At 44.4% G+C, this 15,494-nt stretch overlaps 1 protein-coding gene across 2 annotated transcripts in view; it reads right to left on the bottom strand.

Annotated features, from left to right (window-relative positions):
• The window catches only part of MTFR1 (mitochondrial fission regulator 1), a 34,572-nt gene that overhangs the window by 2,542 nt on the left and 16,536 nt on the right, over positions 1–15,494 (bottom strand). For both annotated transcript variants that reach the window (XM_084797275.1, XM_084797274.1), the window contains exons 3-7: positions 11,654–11,752; positions 6,830–6,945; positions 2,802–3,034; positions 1,174–1,417; positions 290–452 (exon numbers count right to left, since the gene is read on the bottom strand). In XM_084797275.1, the coding sequence (XP_084653401.1) occupies positions 290–452; positions 1,174–1,417; positions 2,802–3,034; positions 6,830–6,945; positions 11,654–11,752 (855 nt within the window). The remainder of the gene's footprint in view (positions 1–289; positions 453–1,173; positions 1,418–2,801; positions 3,035–6,829; positions 6,946–11,653; positions 11,753–15,494) is intronic.

Raw genomic sequence — 15,494 nt, 5'->3', positions numbered from 1 at the left:
TCGCAAAAAACTAACTTTCACGGTGGGAAATACAGATGTCACACTTGCCGGGCACAGGGCACAACTACTTCAGTCCCAGCACTAGAGGTGGAGGTAGTAGGATCACCAGGATTTACGCCAGCCTTGTACATAGCACGCGTAAGTCCAGTGTGGATTTTGAGACCCTGTCTCCAGCAAACAAGAGCTGCCCTCTCCACGCAGCCAGCTACAGCCTCCACTCAGGCCCTCCTGCCAGGGGCACAGCTGGGCGGCCTGAGTAGGAAGCCGCACCTAACCGGCCAGTACTCACCAGGGCTGGCTCTGAGGTGGTCTCCGACTCTGGCTTTGGAATTTCAATTTCACCCTGGCTACTGTGTTCATACCGATAAGCAAACTTCTTTTTCAGAGCCTCTGCTATGATGGCAGCCGGGTCAGAAGTATCCACTGGCCTAGGCTTTACCTCTTTCTCTGACCTGTGAGAAAGGAGGAGAAACAGAAGGGACAGGTTGGCGTGTGGTGTCCTCACAGGTTCTCTCTGGACACAAGTTCCTTGGTGACCTAGCCACTGCTAGCAGCAAGGGGACTCTGCAGCTCAACAAGAAAGTTAGTGTCAGATAAAGGGCCACTTAGGAAGTCGGGACTGCATCTTCCACGCGTACCCAGTGCCCAGGAGCGGGTGCATAGGACGCCTTAACTGAAGGAGCAAGCACTTACAAGAATCCACATGTGGGCTAGTGAGATGGATCAACAAAGGGCACACACACACTCAGAACTTTTTCCTAAAATAGGTACCTTTTTTTTTTTTAAAGAAATGAATTTACAGCCTGGCGTTGGTGACACGTGCCTTTAATCCCAGTACTCAGGAGGCAGAGGCACATATATCTTTGAGGCCAGCCTGATTTACAGAGTGAGTTCCCGGATAGCCAAAACTACACAGAGAAACCCTGTCTGGGGAAAAGGGGCGGGACAAAAGAAAGGAGTTCATACAAGCGGATGGTACTTGGGACTGGGAAGCCTGCTGAGAGCACAGCCGTTGCTGCCCTTGGCTGTTTGTGTGGAGAGGGCTGCTGGAGCTGCACACCTTTCTTGAAGGACGTGGTTCAGCACTCGTGTTATAAACATTCCTGAGACCCCTAGGAGTCTGGCTCTACAAGACAGATGGAGGGAGGAGCAAGAGCAGCGTGCACAGCTCACCTCTTGACTGACCGCAGCTTCACACTGCTCATGTCTTTAAGGATCTCTAGCATGTTCGGCATGTCCGGCTTCTTTGGGTGGCTCTTAGGCAAAGTCTTTCCAGCATTGAGCCGCTGCTCTCTTCGCTCTTTAATCAGATCAAGAGCAGACACACTTGGCTGCATCACCAGTGGAGGGGGAGGAGGGGGAGGGGGAGGGGGTGGAGGTGGTGCTACAGTAGTAGATGTGGAAGAATCTAAACAACCTACAGAAGACATAAGCATAAACTTAATCTTTCTGTAACAGGCAAGAAAATGTATGTGACAGACTTCTGTATGCCTAAAAGCAATATGCTTAAAAGGAATCTTTAAAGGAATAAGGAAAATGCAGTTCAATTACTCTAAGAAACATCTGAACCTGAACCAAAGTCACCCAATAGAAAAGTCCCACTCAAACGCATAAAGGTCTTTCTGAGAATTTAGACACACTTGCTTGTGTAGGCAGCATAGTCACCACTAGTCCTATCACAGAGACTTGGATCACACTAGCTGTGTACGTTGGCACAGGCCTATAATCCCAGCACTTGGGAAACCAAAGCAGAAGACCACATCAAGTTCAAGGCTAACTTGGGTCGACATAATGAATTCCAGGTCAGGCCAGAAAAACTTTGTCCCAACAAAGTGTCACACAATTTTCAAACAAAAAAGTAATTACATGTTAAATACAATACCTAAAATTCACTTTTTTGCACTGCTCATTAGCATTCCCTACTACAGAATTATACTGATGAGGTCTTAGAGCAACAGTTACATAGCAAGAGTTTTACTTGAAGTACTCAGACTCTAAGACATCTCAACAACCTCTAAAGCTATCGCCTATGTATGGTAGTTTTCCTAATCTACCAGCAGAGGGAGGTAAAGAAAACAGTTCCAAGTTAACAGAAAAAAAGGCCAGAACTTGATATGCAAAGCACTGTCTATGCAGATCGCTGGGACCACCCCTCCCCTTCTAGTGCCCAGTACCCAAAGCTCCTTTACCCATCATGCCACACTGCATGAGGACTCCGTGAGCAACAGGATTCAGATGCTGGGCACTGTAGGGTCTCTCCAGGCCTGTGCACTAACAGGAGAAACAGCCACTACTTTCCAAAAGGCTGGCACACTAGTTAAGCCAGCAATATTACAACAGAGTCCTGACTGTGGTTTCTACTTTGGACAAGAGGAAAAGAACGGCCATTAGGCCTGCTGTGTCCACTTACTTACTTTCCACACTTAATGGCACAGGTATTATTGTACCCAGTTTAGAGCAGGGCGTGTGCCTCGGGCCATGCAGCTGACACAGCACTTGGCATGAGTCCCACCCAGAAACCGGTTCCTTTCACTACACAGAGCCACAGGATGTCCTTGTGTCTGAGAAGGTGGTTATCAGATGGCAGGATCTAAGGTTCCCACAAAGCAGCCATTCACAACAGCCCACTGAGAATGCAGGCGTTTCAGCACTGCTCAAGTAGGACGGTTCCCTAGTCTTCTGCAACACAGAGCCGCACACACGTCACCAGGCTCTGCACTAGACAAACTGGAGACTAACAACTTACACTCTCCTACCGTCCCGATGGCCAGCCACAACAAGCCAGTATGGAAGCCACATACCTGTGCTGGGACTCTGTTGCTCCTGCAGGGTCACAATCTTGGCGATCTGAGCTCTAAGGGCAGCAAGCTCATTCTCTAGCGCCGAGATCTTCTGCATGGCCTCCTCGCTGGCCAGGGTTGTCTTTGGAGGAGGCTCCTCTTGACACAAGTTTGATAAGGAAATGTGCCTGCTTGGGGGCTTCTCACAGCAAGGAGGGTCATCCTCAAGGGGAGGCTTGGACCTGACCTCTGCCCTGCAAGGAAAACACAAAAGGTGGCCATGCCAGGATGTTAAGGAGACCTGAGTAGACACTGCTCACTGCTGTTCAGGCTAGCTCGCAAGTCCGCTTTCTCCAGCTATGTGCCGTCTACACAGTGTGCTAACCCACCACTGTCAACAGCAGTCCAAAAGCTGTGGATGGTTTGTTTTGATTCTGCTTCAACTAAAAAAACTTCCTCTTCCAAACAGCAATCTAATCAGAACCAACAGAAAGATCAAACCAAGAATATATGAGCTCTTCTCTAGGGTCTGGGCTTCTGCCTTCTAGGGCTAGCATTTCCCATATTTGACAGAACACATCAAACAAAAAGTGTACAGGACAATATAAGCCAACCATATCCCAGAAACTGAAAGGAAAAGGGGAGTCGTTAATGTCATTTCTCCCTTATACCCATGCTGGCAAAGTCTGAACGCTGAAAGCACTGCTCCCAGAATGCCGACCTGCCAGTCACTGGGAGCACTACAAAACCAGAAGAACTCTTATGAGAACAGGAAGCAACTGTAACTCCTGGTACGAGGATCAGTAATTGAAAGTAGCCTGGACTACACAGTAAGTGAGAAGCCAACCTGTACCATTCAAAAGAGCAGAGAAAGAAATTGCATTGTGCCAGCTTAAGTTCTACACTTCCAGTTTCTCTTGCAGCATGGGACCGTGTGGCTGGCCAGGCCAATAAAGCAGCAGGCAGCGATAGTCAGCTTTGGCCTCCCTCTGTGAGGACGGAGGAGAGCAGCACAGTACAGTGTGCCTTGGCATTTTAATGAGAGCAGGTCGGGTGGCAGCACACACCGAGGACAGCAGCAAGGCTGGTTCCATGACACTCTGGCTGTATTCGGCAATAAAAGTGAGCCGCCACATTATCCAAATCACTTTCCTCATACGTTCTTCGTCACATGCAATCAGACTTTGTTTTTGAAGGAGGGTCCTGCTGGGCAGCTCTGACTCACTTCAACAAACTCGAGGCAGCCCAGACTTCAAGGATGCTCCTGTGTCTATCCCTGCGTTCTAGGATTACATACCAGCACCAACATGCAGTTTCAAACAGTCAAATAGTATTAACCACGGGTATTAGGCAAGCCTTTTAACAACACTCAATTTAACACTCACTGACTTGGCATTGGTGTTTTGTTTTTGCATAAGAGCTATATAAATGGCTCTTAGTTTTTGGCACTGGAAACTAAATTCAGGTGTTTTGTTCACATCTCTTTATGCTTTGAGTAAGTTAAAAGGTTTGCAAGGTGCCTTTTAACCTATAAGATTTGAACCAAAAAAATTTCAAGAATAAATGCCCATCCTCAGCAACCCTAGTGTCATATTAGCGCCTTTTTAAAATTTGGAATACATGTAGAATAGGGGAATGTTTGGATTCCTAAGCCTCAGTTACTAAGCCTAACACTGAGAAGACCAGATAAGGAGATTTGTTTAAGAAGTGAGTGAAAAACTTCACAAAACCTTCTAGAAGGCTAGACATGGTGAAACGTGCCTGCATCCCAGAACTTGAAGCAATAGGGTCGTGAGTATGTGGCCAGCCTGGCATACACAAAAGAACAGTGCCTGAGGGCTGGGGTATAACGTAGCTCAGCCATTCAAGTGCTGGCTCAGCATGCATGCACAAAGCACTGGCTTCAAAACTGGGTACAGTACAACATGCCTACAGCCCCAGGATTCTGCTGGGAGAAGCAGGAAGGGTAGGAGTTCAATATTGTCGTTCATTATATAATAAGTTCAAGGCCAAATTGGGCTACATGGGCCCTGTCTCAGAATGCAAGAGGGTCTAGGGAGGTAACTCAGTTGACAGAAAGTGCTTGCTACACAGCCATGTGGACCTAAATTGATGCCCTGGAACCCATGGGAAAAGCAAGCTATGGGTGTGCATGCTTGTAACTTCAGCACTGTGGAGGCAAAGAAAGGTGGAGCCTGGAGCTCACTGGCCAGGAGGCCTAGCCTAGTCTGCAAGCCAGAGTGCCAGAGAGACTGTCTCAAAACAAGATGGACCGCATAGAAAAATACCTAAGGCTGACCTCTAGCCTCTATGCATAGAGATGTACACAACACGGGACAAGCACTCAGCAGCACACACACATACACAAAGTAAGGATTACATTCCTAGAGGTGACTATCTCCTTTTCGTTTCGGTTTGACTGAAATTTTAACAAATATAAAAACAACAGAAAGAACTATCTAGAACAGATGTTCAAAAAGCAGAAGACAGCTAACTGTGGTATTTCTTTAAAACCATTTCACCGCAGCAACTCTGCTGCTGAGGCTTTTTCCCTGTCCTGCATGCTTCGTTTGGCTCCCAGATACTCTAAGGTGGACACGCACAGGCTCCTGGGTACAGTATCTCACTTTAGAACTGTGCTGGCTTGTTTTATGTCAACTTGACACAGCTGGAATCATCTGAAAGGTGGGAACATCACTGAGAAAACATCTGTAGACAGAGGCTCTTAACCTTCTTAGTACTGACACCCTTTATAGTTAGTTCATGCTGTGCTGACCCCCAACCATAAAATTTTTGTTACTTCATAACTGTTATTTTGTTACTATTATAAGTTGTAATGTAATCTGTGTTTTCTGGTGGTCTTGGGTGACCTCTGTGAAAAGGCTGTTCGACCTCCAAAGGGGTCATGATCCACATGTTGAGAATCGCTGCCCCAGAAACACCAGGCTATGAGTAGAAGGGCTTGTGGGGCATTTTCTTAATTAGTGACTTATGGGGAGGGTCTAGCCATTGTGGGTGGTGCCATCTGTGGACTGAAGGCCCTGTGTCCTTTTAGAAAGCAGGCTGAGCAAGCCATGAGGGACAAGCCCGTACGCAGCACCCCTCCATGGCCTCTGCATCAGCTTCTGCCTCCAGGTTCCAGCCCTGCTTAAGTTTCTGTCCTGATTTCCTTTGGTGATGAACAGCAGTGTGGAAGTGTGAGCAGAATAAACCCTTTCCCCCCTCAACTTCCTTTTGGTTCAGGCTGTTCCATGACAGCAACAGTAAACTTCACTAATACAAGTACATCTTCTTTCGTGTAGAGAGAAACCACCCTTGTCTTTGTTTTGAGACAGTCTCAGATGTCCCAAGCGGACGTTTAAACAAGTTCTGCACTCTGAGAACAGCCTTACCATCCACTTACCTCTGGCTGCACCCTCCACATTCAGATCTGGCACCCACTTCTCAGGAAGCCAGGCTAACCGCTCTCATCATGGAGTGTACTTTACAGTATCAGTAACCATGACTTACCCTGGTCTCCCCGACTACACCAAGAACCTAGAGACAGCGTCTGACCTCCAGTGCCCAGGCAGAGTGAGGAACGTGCGGAGAATACCTTTCTTAGATTGACTGCACAGGAAATGTTCTCTATACACTTTCAGATGAACGGAAACATCTCTAACACACACTGTAACCCCAACACATCTTGATATAATGTTTAAGAAACATTCTCCAAGTACATAAATTCTCTGGTCTGATGGACCCTGCCCTCCAGTGAAACTATTACAACTACTGCAGTTACCTAACCTATCTTTGAAAGTTCCTTCTGGCCCCTTAGGCTAGAACGTAACCTGAATGGCAGGGAACTCTGTGGTTCACAAGGACTTAGGCCATATACTCCTGGGAACTTTATAAATACTAGCTGATTCCAAACAATAAACCCAACAGACGACTGCGCAAGGAAAAAAAGAGCAGGGCAAGATATCATTAAATCAGGCTCTTAAAAGTAGTACCATGCGTCTTTAAAAACAGAAAATACGCCTCTCAGCCCCGTAACCTTGCAAACTAACCTGAGTCTCGCTGAGCGCTCTCCTTCTTCTGTGGCTACCCATCCAACGTCAGCGAAAGATGCCACGACATCCTCTCCTGGGTGGGTGGCATGCCCTTCTGTTACATGGCTGGTAAACTGAAGTTACAAAGAGAGAAAGTCCGTTATCTGTAAATTCCAACACAAAATTAAAAAGCAAAGAGATGCCATCAGCCTGGTGTTAACACCACACGGGTGGTCCAGTAGCTCCATGGCAGTCCTCCACAGAAGGGCCAACTAGTTATATCAGATACTACTGAGCCATGGTTCACAACCTTGGGATGTTAATATTACCCAATTTCTACATCATAATTCTTTGATTTCATTCATACAGAAGCATAAGAAAAAATTTCCATTCTAAGTATTAAAAACCACTGATTTGAGGCTAAGAATGTAACTTAGTGGTAGGATACTTGCCTGGCATGTTTAATTCTCTGTGTTCTTTAGAGTTAAAAAACAACAATAACAGCAAAAACAAAATGAAAACCAGATACCATCTGAAAAGGTTTAGTGAAATAAATGTGGTGGGCACAAATCTGCAGACAAGCCCCACCTGTGGTAAATGACTGTGCTACACTAGTGATGATTCATATTTTTATCAACCTAACCACATGTAAGATCACCCAGGGACTGTGCAGTGATGGTGCATGCCCCAAATCTCAGCATGGGGAGGCAGAAGCAGGCAGATCTCTGTAAGGCCAGCCTGATCTACAGAGAATCCAGGGCAGCCAGGGATATACAGAGAGACACTGTCTCAAAAACAAAACAAAAACAACAGAAAGAAAACAGAACAAAACAGATCGCCGTGAACACTTGGGAGCAGACGCAGGTGGATCTTAGTGAATTCAAGGCCAACCTGGTCTCCAGAGTGAGCTCCAGGCCTGTTTCCTAAGCTCATGCTGCAGGAGAAGCTGATTGGAAAGTAAGTCGTGCCGGGCGTGGTGTGGCGGTGCACGCCTTTAATCCCATCACTGGAAGGAGGGGGCGGGGGCCAGGGGCAGGTGGATCTCTGTGAGTTCCAGGCTAGTCTCATCTACAAAGCTCAGGACAGCCAAGGCTACACAGAGAAACCCTGTCTCCAAAAACCAAAAAATTTTTAAAAATTAAAAAAACCAAAACCAGAAGGCCCACTTGTTGGGTTTAGTGAGAAAGGAAGCCTTAATGCAAATTTTTCTCTGCTTTCTGACTGCAGACCAAGGGCCAGTCATCTCAGCTGATGTCCAGCCGCCATGCCTGCTCCAGCAGGTGGACGGCCCTTCTAACTGTAAGCAAAAATAAGCCGTTTCTTCCTTGCGCTACCTCTGTCAGACATTTGGTCACAGCAGTGAAAACAGCAGCTAATACAGCGCTGTTATGTTACACTGTGTACATACGCTGTTACAATATGATAGGGATGAAAATAATCCTTAATGCCAAAATTGCTTAAATGTTAAGTGAGTATTAAATAGCAAAGTACTAAGTTAAATTTTTAATACTATTAAAAAACAAAGAACAGAGGGACAGAATTCTGTAGCTGAACAAACATGGATTTCTTTAAAGAAATACCAAAGAGTATTACAAAATGTACCTGAGGGGGAAACAATTTAACTGAATTAAATTTAAGCTATATTTCACATATTATGTGTTAAAATCAGAAGGCCAATGATTAATAACTTATGTTTAAAGTTTCCAAATTAACTTCTTAAAAGTGAAGTTTAGAGGAGTTGGGGGCTGGCTCTGTTTACAGTGCTTGCCAAGTATGCAAAAATATGTACGTTCAGGCCCCAGTACATCAAAGAAACAAAATAATTCAAAAAACCAAACATGACAGTTCTCTTAACTGAGGACAAAACTTTGCTCACTAACACACTCATGAGACATAGTACACTTGGGACTGTCCAGTGCTCAGACCATCTCTCTGTAAACATAGGGCTCCACACACCAGACCTGGGAGTCTGTGTCTTTAGCAGTGCTTTATTTTGGAGGAAGGCTAAATAGTCTGTAACTGTTATGGAAAGTAAAGTTTTACTATCAAAAGGAGATTTTGTCTAACACATGCCTAACTTGCCTAGCGTGCAGGAAGCCCTGGTGACCCCAACTCCACATGACCTGAGCATGATGGGGGGCGGGGAGGTAAGAGGAGCTGAAATACAAGATTAGCTCAACTACATACGAAGTCTGAGGCCATCCTGGGATTCGTGGCCAGGAACGCACAGCCTGGAGTCAGAGCGTGGAGTGCACGCCTGCACACCAACACTCAGCGGGGAGGGAAAGGACCATGGGCCTGAGTGCAGCCTACACTGGATAGTCAGACCTTATTTCAAGTAACAAGGGGCAGTGGGGTGGGGGAGAAACAGCCCACATTTAAGGACCCAATCTAATTTTCATAATTAGATAATAATTACAAATCAAATATTTTTAATTTCATATCTGAGTTCAATCCTTGAGACTCACATTGTACAAAAAGAAATGATTCATGAAAGTTGTCCTCTGGTCTCCACATGCTTCCAGGAAACAAGCATGAGCATGTGCGAGTGCGCACACACAAATAGAATTTTAAAAGAGCGACTGGAGCTATAGCTCAGAGGTGAAGAGCTCTGGGTGCTCTTCCTGAAGACCTGGGTTCAATTCCCATCACTCACATGGTGGCTCATAATCTTCTGTATCTCTAGTTCCCAGGGTTTAGCTCACCTATCCTGGCCTCTGTGGTACACAGGTGCAGGCAAAGCACCCATATACATAAAATAAAAACATATAAATCTCTTGCTGCGTGGTGGTGGTGGCGGCAGCGACATACGCCTTTAACCCCAGTAGAGGCAGGTGGATATCTGAGTTCGAGGCCAGGCTGGTCTACAGAATGAGTTTCTTGGCAGCCTACGTTATACAGTGAATCCGTCTCAAAAAAACACACAAAAAAGCGTAAAAGCAAAAAACCAAAAATTAATTATGCTGTTTATTAACACATGACACATGATCAATGAGATGAAAACAGCTGTCGAGATCTGTCTCTAGCTGTTTCCCCCATTTAAGCCAAATTCAATTAAGAGGCAAAAGAAAACTATGCTTGAACAGAACACTCACTGAATGACAGAGGCATGACATGGGAAAGTGCTTTCCAGGACAAGGAAAGGAAATGGTGCATCAAGGGAAAGTGGGCATTGGCAAGGGGGACGAGGCCGGCTCTTCAGGCCTGATTCAGATATCACTGCATGGGCGTGCACAGACCACCGTGAGCATGCATGAGGAGACGACATGTCTGAAAACAAAGGACTTACTGTTGACTTGTGGAAAGGTCCTGTCCCGTTAAAGCTACTGTTAGCAGAAAAGATTGGAGTGAAGACAGAGAATGGAGAGCAGGCACTGTAGTTTTAAAGTTTTTAAGAAATTGAAAAAAAAAAGTAACCCAAAATTCAGTAATATCTTAGAATCTTATCACAACACTCTTGACTAATTTAAAGTATTCTGATAATGTGAAACTACTCTGAGAAAATAGACTGTAATAAAATGTTTAGTGTCCATGGTGGCCTGGCTTCCAGGACAGCTTCTGACACACAGCACAGCACATCAGGCTGTGTCCTTGCTATAAAATGGCCTGTGTGTTCACATGTCCACACTCACCCAGAGACCTCAACCCACCTGCTCTACATTGCTTGTTATACCTAACATGGTTTAAATACTGCAAGCCTGTGTGTGCTCCATATATGTGTTTTTCCCCAGGTATTTCTTATCCTAAGTCTAGCCCTGTGTTCATATCTGCTTGTTTAATCTCTCTAGGAGAATGTTGGCACCTAGCAAAAAGTACAAACTTCAAGTTTATTTGTCAAAGAAAACTGAGCCGTTTTCTCTAAGAGGCCATTTTGCTTCACTCTGTAGCTGACCTGTAGTTGAAATGTAACTCATTACTTGTGCAGTTACAGAACCTTCCCGATTCCAAAAACTCCTCCTCAAAATTCAAGGGGAGTCTGGAACAGAATTACCACAAGTAACAGTCAAGATTAAATTACCCAAGGCCCTGTCAGCTGCAGAAGACTAACCATCCTGCCATCAACTCCTGCCCAGGGTACCTTGCGTCATCTTAGTATTTGTGATCATCTGCTTGTGTGTGTTCTTGAGTTTAAAACATAAAGATGAGCACTTACATTCCAAGGGTTTTATCCTTTTTCGTTACAAAAACATGGTACATGATGTAGCTGGTGCCAGTCTGTAACTCCTGAGCCCCCTGCCTCGGCCTCTAAGGTGCTGGGATACAGGGTGTGTCTACCCAGCTCTTCCTGTTTTCACTTCACACAACTCAGAAATTCATAAAAACACAAACCTTGCAAGTTCTTTAACTAGCCATTCATGAAGAACATGATTACTACAAGGAATGAAAGCCTTCTACAATTATTTAGTTACTGTGTGTGTGTGTGTGTGTGTGTGTGTGTGTGTGTGTGTGTGTGTGCGTGTCACTGTAAGAGGCCCTCAGGCCAACCCTAACTACCACAGAACAAAAACAAAAAGGACTTCTTTAGCATCAAAATAGTTAAAGAAGGCATGATATTAAATAGCCACCCAGAGGCCAATAGGTCCCCGGTCACCGGGGAATTATCAGTCTTATCTCAGGTTCCCCAAGCTTCCCCGAGGCATGCTCAGAGAGGATAAACGCTGAAGCCGTGAAGTAATCACATGAAAGGAACTAAAATTAGAAAGGCCTTGCCGGTTAATCCTCTCTGCTTCAGTGTTATTCAGAGGAGAAAGCCTCAGACAACGAAGTCTTCCCAATACACCTTGCTACTCACATGTCTATGGCACACACTCACATGACAAGATGAAAACACACAACACGTACCGGAAACTGAACTCTTGGACACTGAATTAAAGATAAGTTGGTACCAATTTTCCTTACGATACTTCGAGATGAGCCATATGGTTTTCCAGACCAAAGAACCTAAGGAAATAAGGAAAGCAAAATGTTTGCAAACTTCTCAAACTGCTAATACAACACATGGGCCTATCAGGTTCATGCTAACACATTAATCACAGTAACAGAGTGTCCTAAATGTTGTAGGAAGTAAACTAGTATTTCTTAATTTATAATTGAAAGGACAGACAGACACTTGGTATTAAAGCAATAAAATGTCATATAAGATATTATATAGAAATATAGAATAGTATTTAACAATGTTTTTATCTTAGGGGAGTGAGTATGTGAGTGTGTGTGTGTGTGTGTGTGTCTGTCTGTCTGTCTGTCTGTGTGTTTGTGCGTGTACACTGGCTTGCATATGAAGGTCAGAGAACACCTCTGTAGAAACTGTTCTCTCTTGCCACCTTCCATGAGTTCTGAGGATCAAACCCAGGCTGTCACCGTTGGGCAGCAGGCTTTCTACTTGTGGAACCATCTCACCAGCCTGAACGATAGATATCCTTAGCAACCTTAACATCATCCTGTATTGAGAGTACAAACTGTGTTCTGCTAATTCTACAGAAGAAATGCCACTGTACCTATTCTACACTATTTTCAGTTTTAGAATTTCAAAAATGTAAGATTTTAGAAATATGAGCCACTTGGCTATGTTGATTTTTTTTTTTAATTAAATCCAAAATCAGTATGAAGCTTGAGGAGTCATTTTATGTCATATTATTTGCGACACAAAAGTGAATGATCAAGCATTTAGTGGGATAAATCCAGTGGCATTGTCACCTTGAAGGACTCTGTTACAAAACAAAAGCAACAACAACAAAAAACAAAGACAAACAAACAAACAAACGCTATGTAGGGGGCGCAGCAGCACACACCTACAATCCAGCATTAAGGGAGAAGCAGAGGCAGGTGGATCTCTGAGTTCGAGGCCAGCCTAGTCTACAAACTAGTCCACACATAGAGAAACCCTATCTTGAAAAAAACCAACAAACAAACAAACAAAAAACCACGTGAGTTAGTAGTTGCCATAACGGGAATCCCTCTGGTGAGATAATGCACAGCACACTGAACTATCCTTAAAAACTCCACAAGCGAATCCCATGCACCTTACTACAAATTACACTGGGAACATTTCCTTTCCTTACACATAAAACCTACCCATGTTGACTGCTACATCGGAAAGCCTAGACAGAGGAGAGGTAAAGATCAATTTTGAATGAAAAAAAAAAATCATACCTCAACTTCAAATGTTCACATTCAATTCTCCCTCTCTCCCTCCCGCCCTCCCTCTCTCCCTCCTTCCCTCCTCTCACTTTCTCTCTCCCTCCCTGCCTCTCATTTTTGTTGTTGTTGTGTTGTTTTGGGGGGAGGTTGGTTTTTTGTTTGGTGTTGTTTTTTGTTTGTTTTTCTAGACTTGGTTTTTCTGTGTAGCCTTGACTGTCCTGGACTTACTTTGTAGATCAGGCAGGCCTTGAACTCACAGCAGCCTGCCTGCCTCTGCCTCCCTGGGTGCTGGAATTAAGGAGTGGACCACCACAGCCAGCTTCAATTATCTCTTAATACTAAATAAACTCCAATCAGATCAAAAATTTTTTTTTAAAAAAAGCTGCCTTTTTAAGGTGAGCCAAAATTCTACATTAAATAATGAAATTATACTAATGTTAATATAATTATGAATACTAGCTTAATAGAAACTTTTATGACTGGCAGTTGTTTTTCATTTGCTGTGGTGACTATAACACTAACCCAAACTAGACTTCACAGCATTCTCACTTTTTTTTTTTTTTTTTACTTATTATGAGTGCTCAGTCTTCATACACACCAGAAGAGAAAATCAGATCCCATTACAGATGGTTGTGAGCCACCATGTGATTACTGGGAATTGAACTCAGGACATGTGGAAGAGCAGTCAGTGCCCTTAACCACTGAGCCATCTCTCCAGGCCCCCAGTACCCCCCTCACACACACACACACACACACCATTCTCAAAGCATATAGTGTATGAAACACTCAGAGAAATAGTTTTTAAATTCTCACATTTTGGCAGCCAAATCTAGCTTAGGATACTAATGCGAATGCGCCAGAGTGCGGTTATGGGATCCCTATGATACTCCCCTCAGGCATCTGCCTCCGCTTACCTAGGTTTTGTGTGTTTGTTTTTATATATGATTCAGGTTTTATTTTTACCTGAAAGAATTCCAGAAAATTCTATGACAGCCAACAAAATGCTTGTTGTTATTTATTTCCTTCTTATGTATATAAACTGACAGGACAATTTGGGTCAGCTTCAATATTAAAATGTGAGTTAAGTTACACAAAGAATTTATGAGGCAAAGTTACCCAAGCTTACATCAAATTATCAATAGCAGCAGCATTGTACAGTGGGCCATTAGCAATCTTCATTGGGGGATACTAGGAAGAACTTCTGACAGAGGAGACAGGTCTCACAATTCTGCAGAGCAGCAAGGAGAATCACCAGCCAAGAAACAATGTGGGCAAGTCATTGTAATACACACTCATTAAGCTAACATTTTACCTTATACATTTCAACAGGTCTTGATTTTTTAAAACAAAACCCATAGGACAATGGTAACCACGCCACTCAAGTAATTTCTTTTCCAATCTCCCTTTTAAACTTTACTATGATGTCAGAAAGGCAGAATGTTATTTGTGCATCATAATGTGACAATTACCTTGTCTGAAGTGAACCCCCACCTCTCTGGGAAACAAGTTCCTAAAGAAAAACTTTAAACGGACCTGCCCAGGCCAGGGGCAGTGCTCCTGCCAGCTTCCCGCAGCCCTCACAGGCGTCCTCCCAGCTGTTTAACCTCAGGGAGAAAGAATGGTGGATGGTTTTGGGCAGAGAGGCGGCCAGTGAGTCAGCTTTTAATTATAAGGAGCAGTAAACCGTTTAGGGTTTGCCTACAAAGCTAGAGCAGATTGCTTTGTGTCGTTTCTTAAGTGTCCACAGTAAACTAGCATAATGCTGCTCTTCTGGTCCTTGTGAACTGCCCAGCACCTAATATGGAGACAACAGGAAGCAAGAGTCTATGTAATGAGTGGAACAGTTAAAAAGAAGAGTCACAGCTCCACGAGATAAGGAATGAGAGGAAAGAACAGCTAGCTTCCAGAATGTCTGATGCCAGGTCCTGATACTTGTTTCCTTTTTCTTTCTGTGTGACCTGGTTGCATCTCCTACCCTGGCTAGTAGCTGAAATGTTTGTCGGTATACTAGTTTTGAAAAGGGCTAACTCTAAAGAGAACTGTCAAATTTTTTTCAGATGTAAGAGTAGGCAAGGAGAAAGTGTCATTATTACAACATTTGATGTTCACTTTACAGCCCAATCATAACGCTGTCTCTCCTCCCCTGTATCCTCCCTCTCATACTCCTTAGAAAAGGGGAACGCGCCCCAATAACCCACTGCAGCACATCAAGTCACATCAGGACTAAGCAGATCCCCTTCTGTGGTGGCCGGGCAAAACAGCCCCATCAGGGTAAGTTACTGAAAAGCATGCAACAAAGTCCATGGCAGAAAGAGTCACCACTCCCCTTACTAGGGAACCCACATGAAAACCAAGCTGCCCATCAGGTACATATGTGTAAATAAATGGCCTAGATCCAATCCATGCATGGTCCTTGGTTGGTGTTCCTGTCTCCACAAGCCCCCTCCTGAACCCAGGTTAGTGGGCTCTGTTGGTTTTCTTGTGGCACTGCTGTCCCCTCCAGATCCTTCTATCCTTCCCCAACTCTTTCCCAAGGCTCCCTGTG

Source organism: Acomys minous (genome assembly GCF_964271855.1).
Source record: "Acomys minous genome assembly, chromosome: 9".
In the NCBI taxonomy this organism is placed as follows: Eukaryota; Metazoa; Chordata; class Mammalia; order Rodentia; family Muridae; genus Acomys; species Acomys minous.
This window is presented reverse-complemented; position numbering and strand designations above follow the sequence as displayed.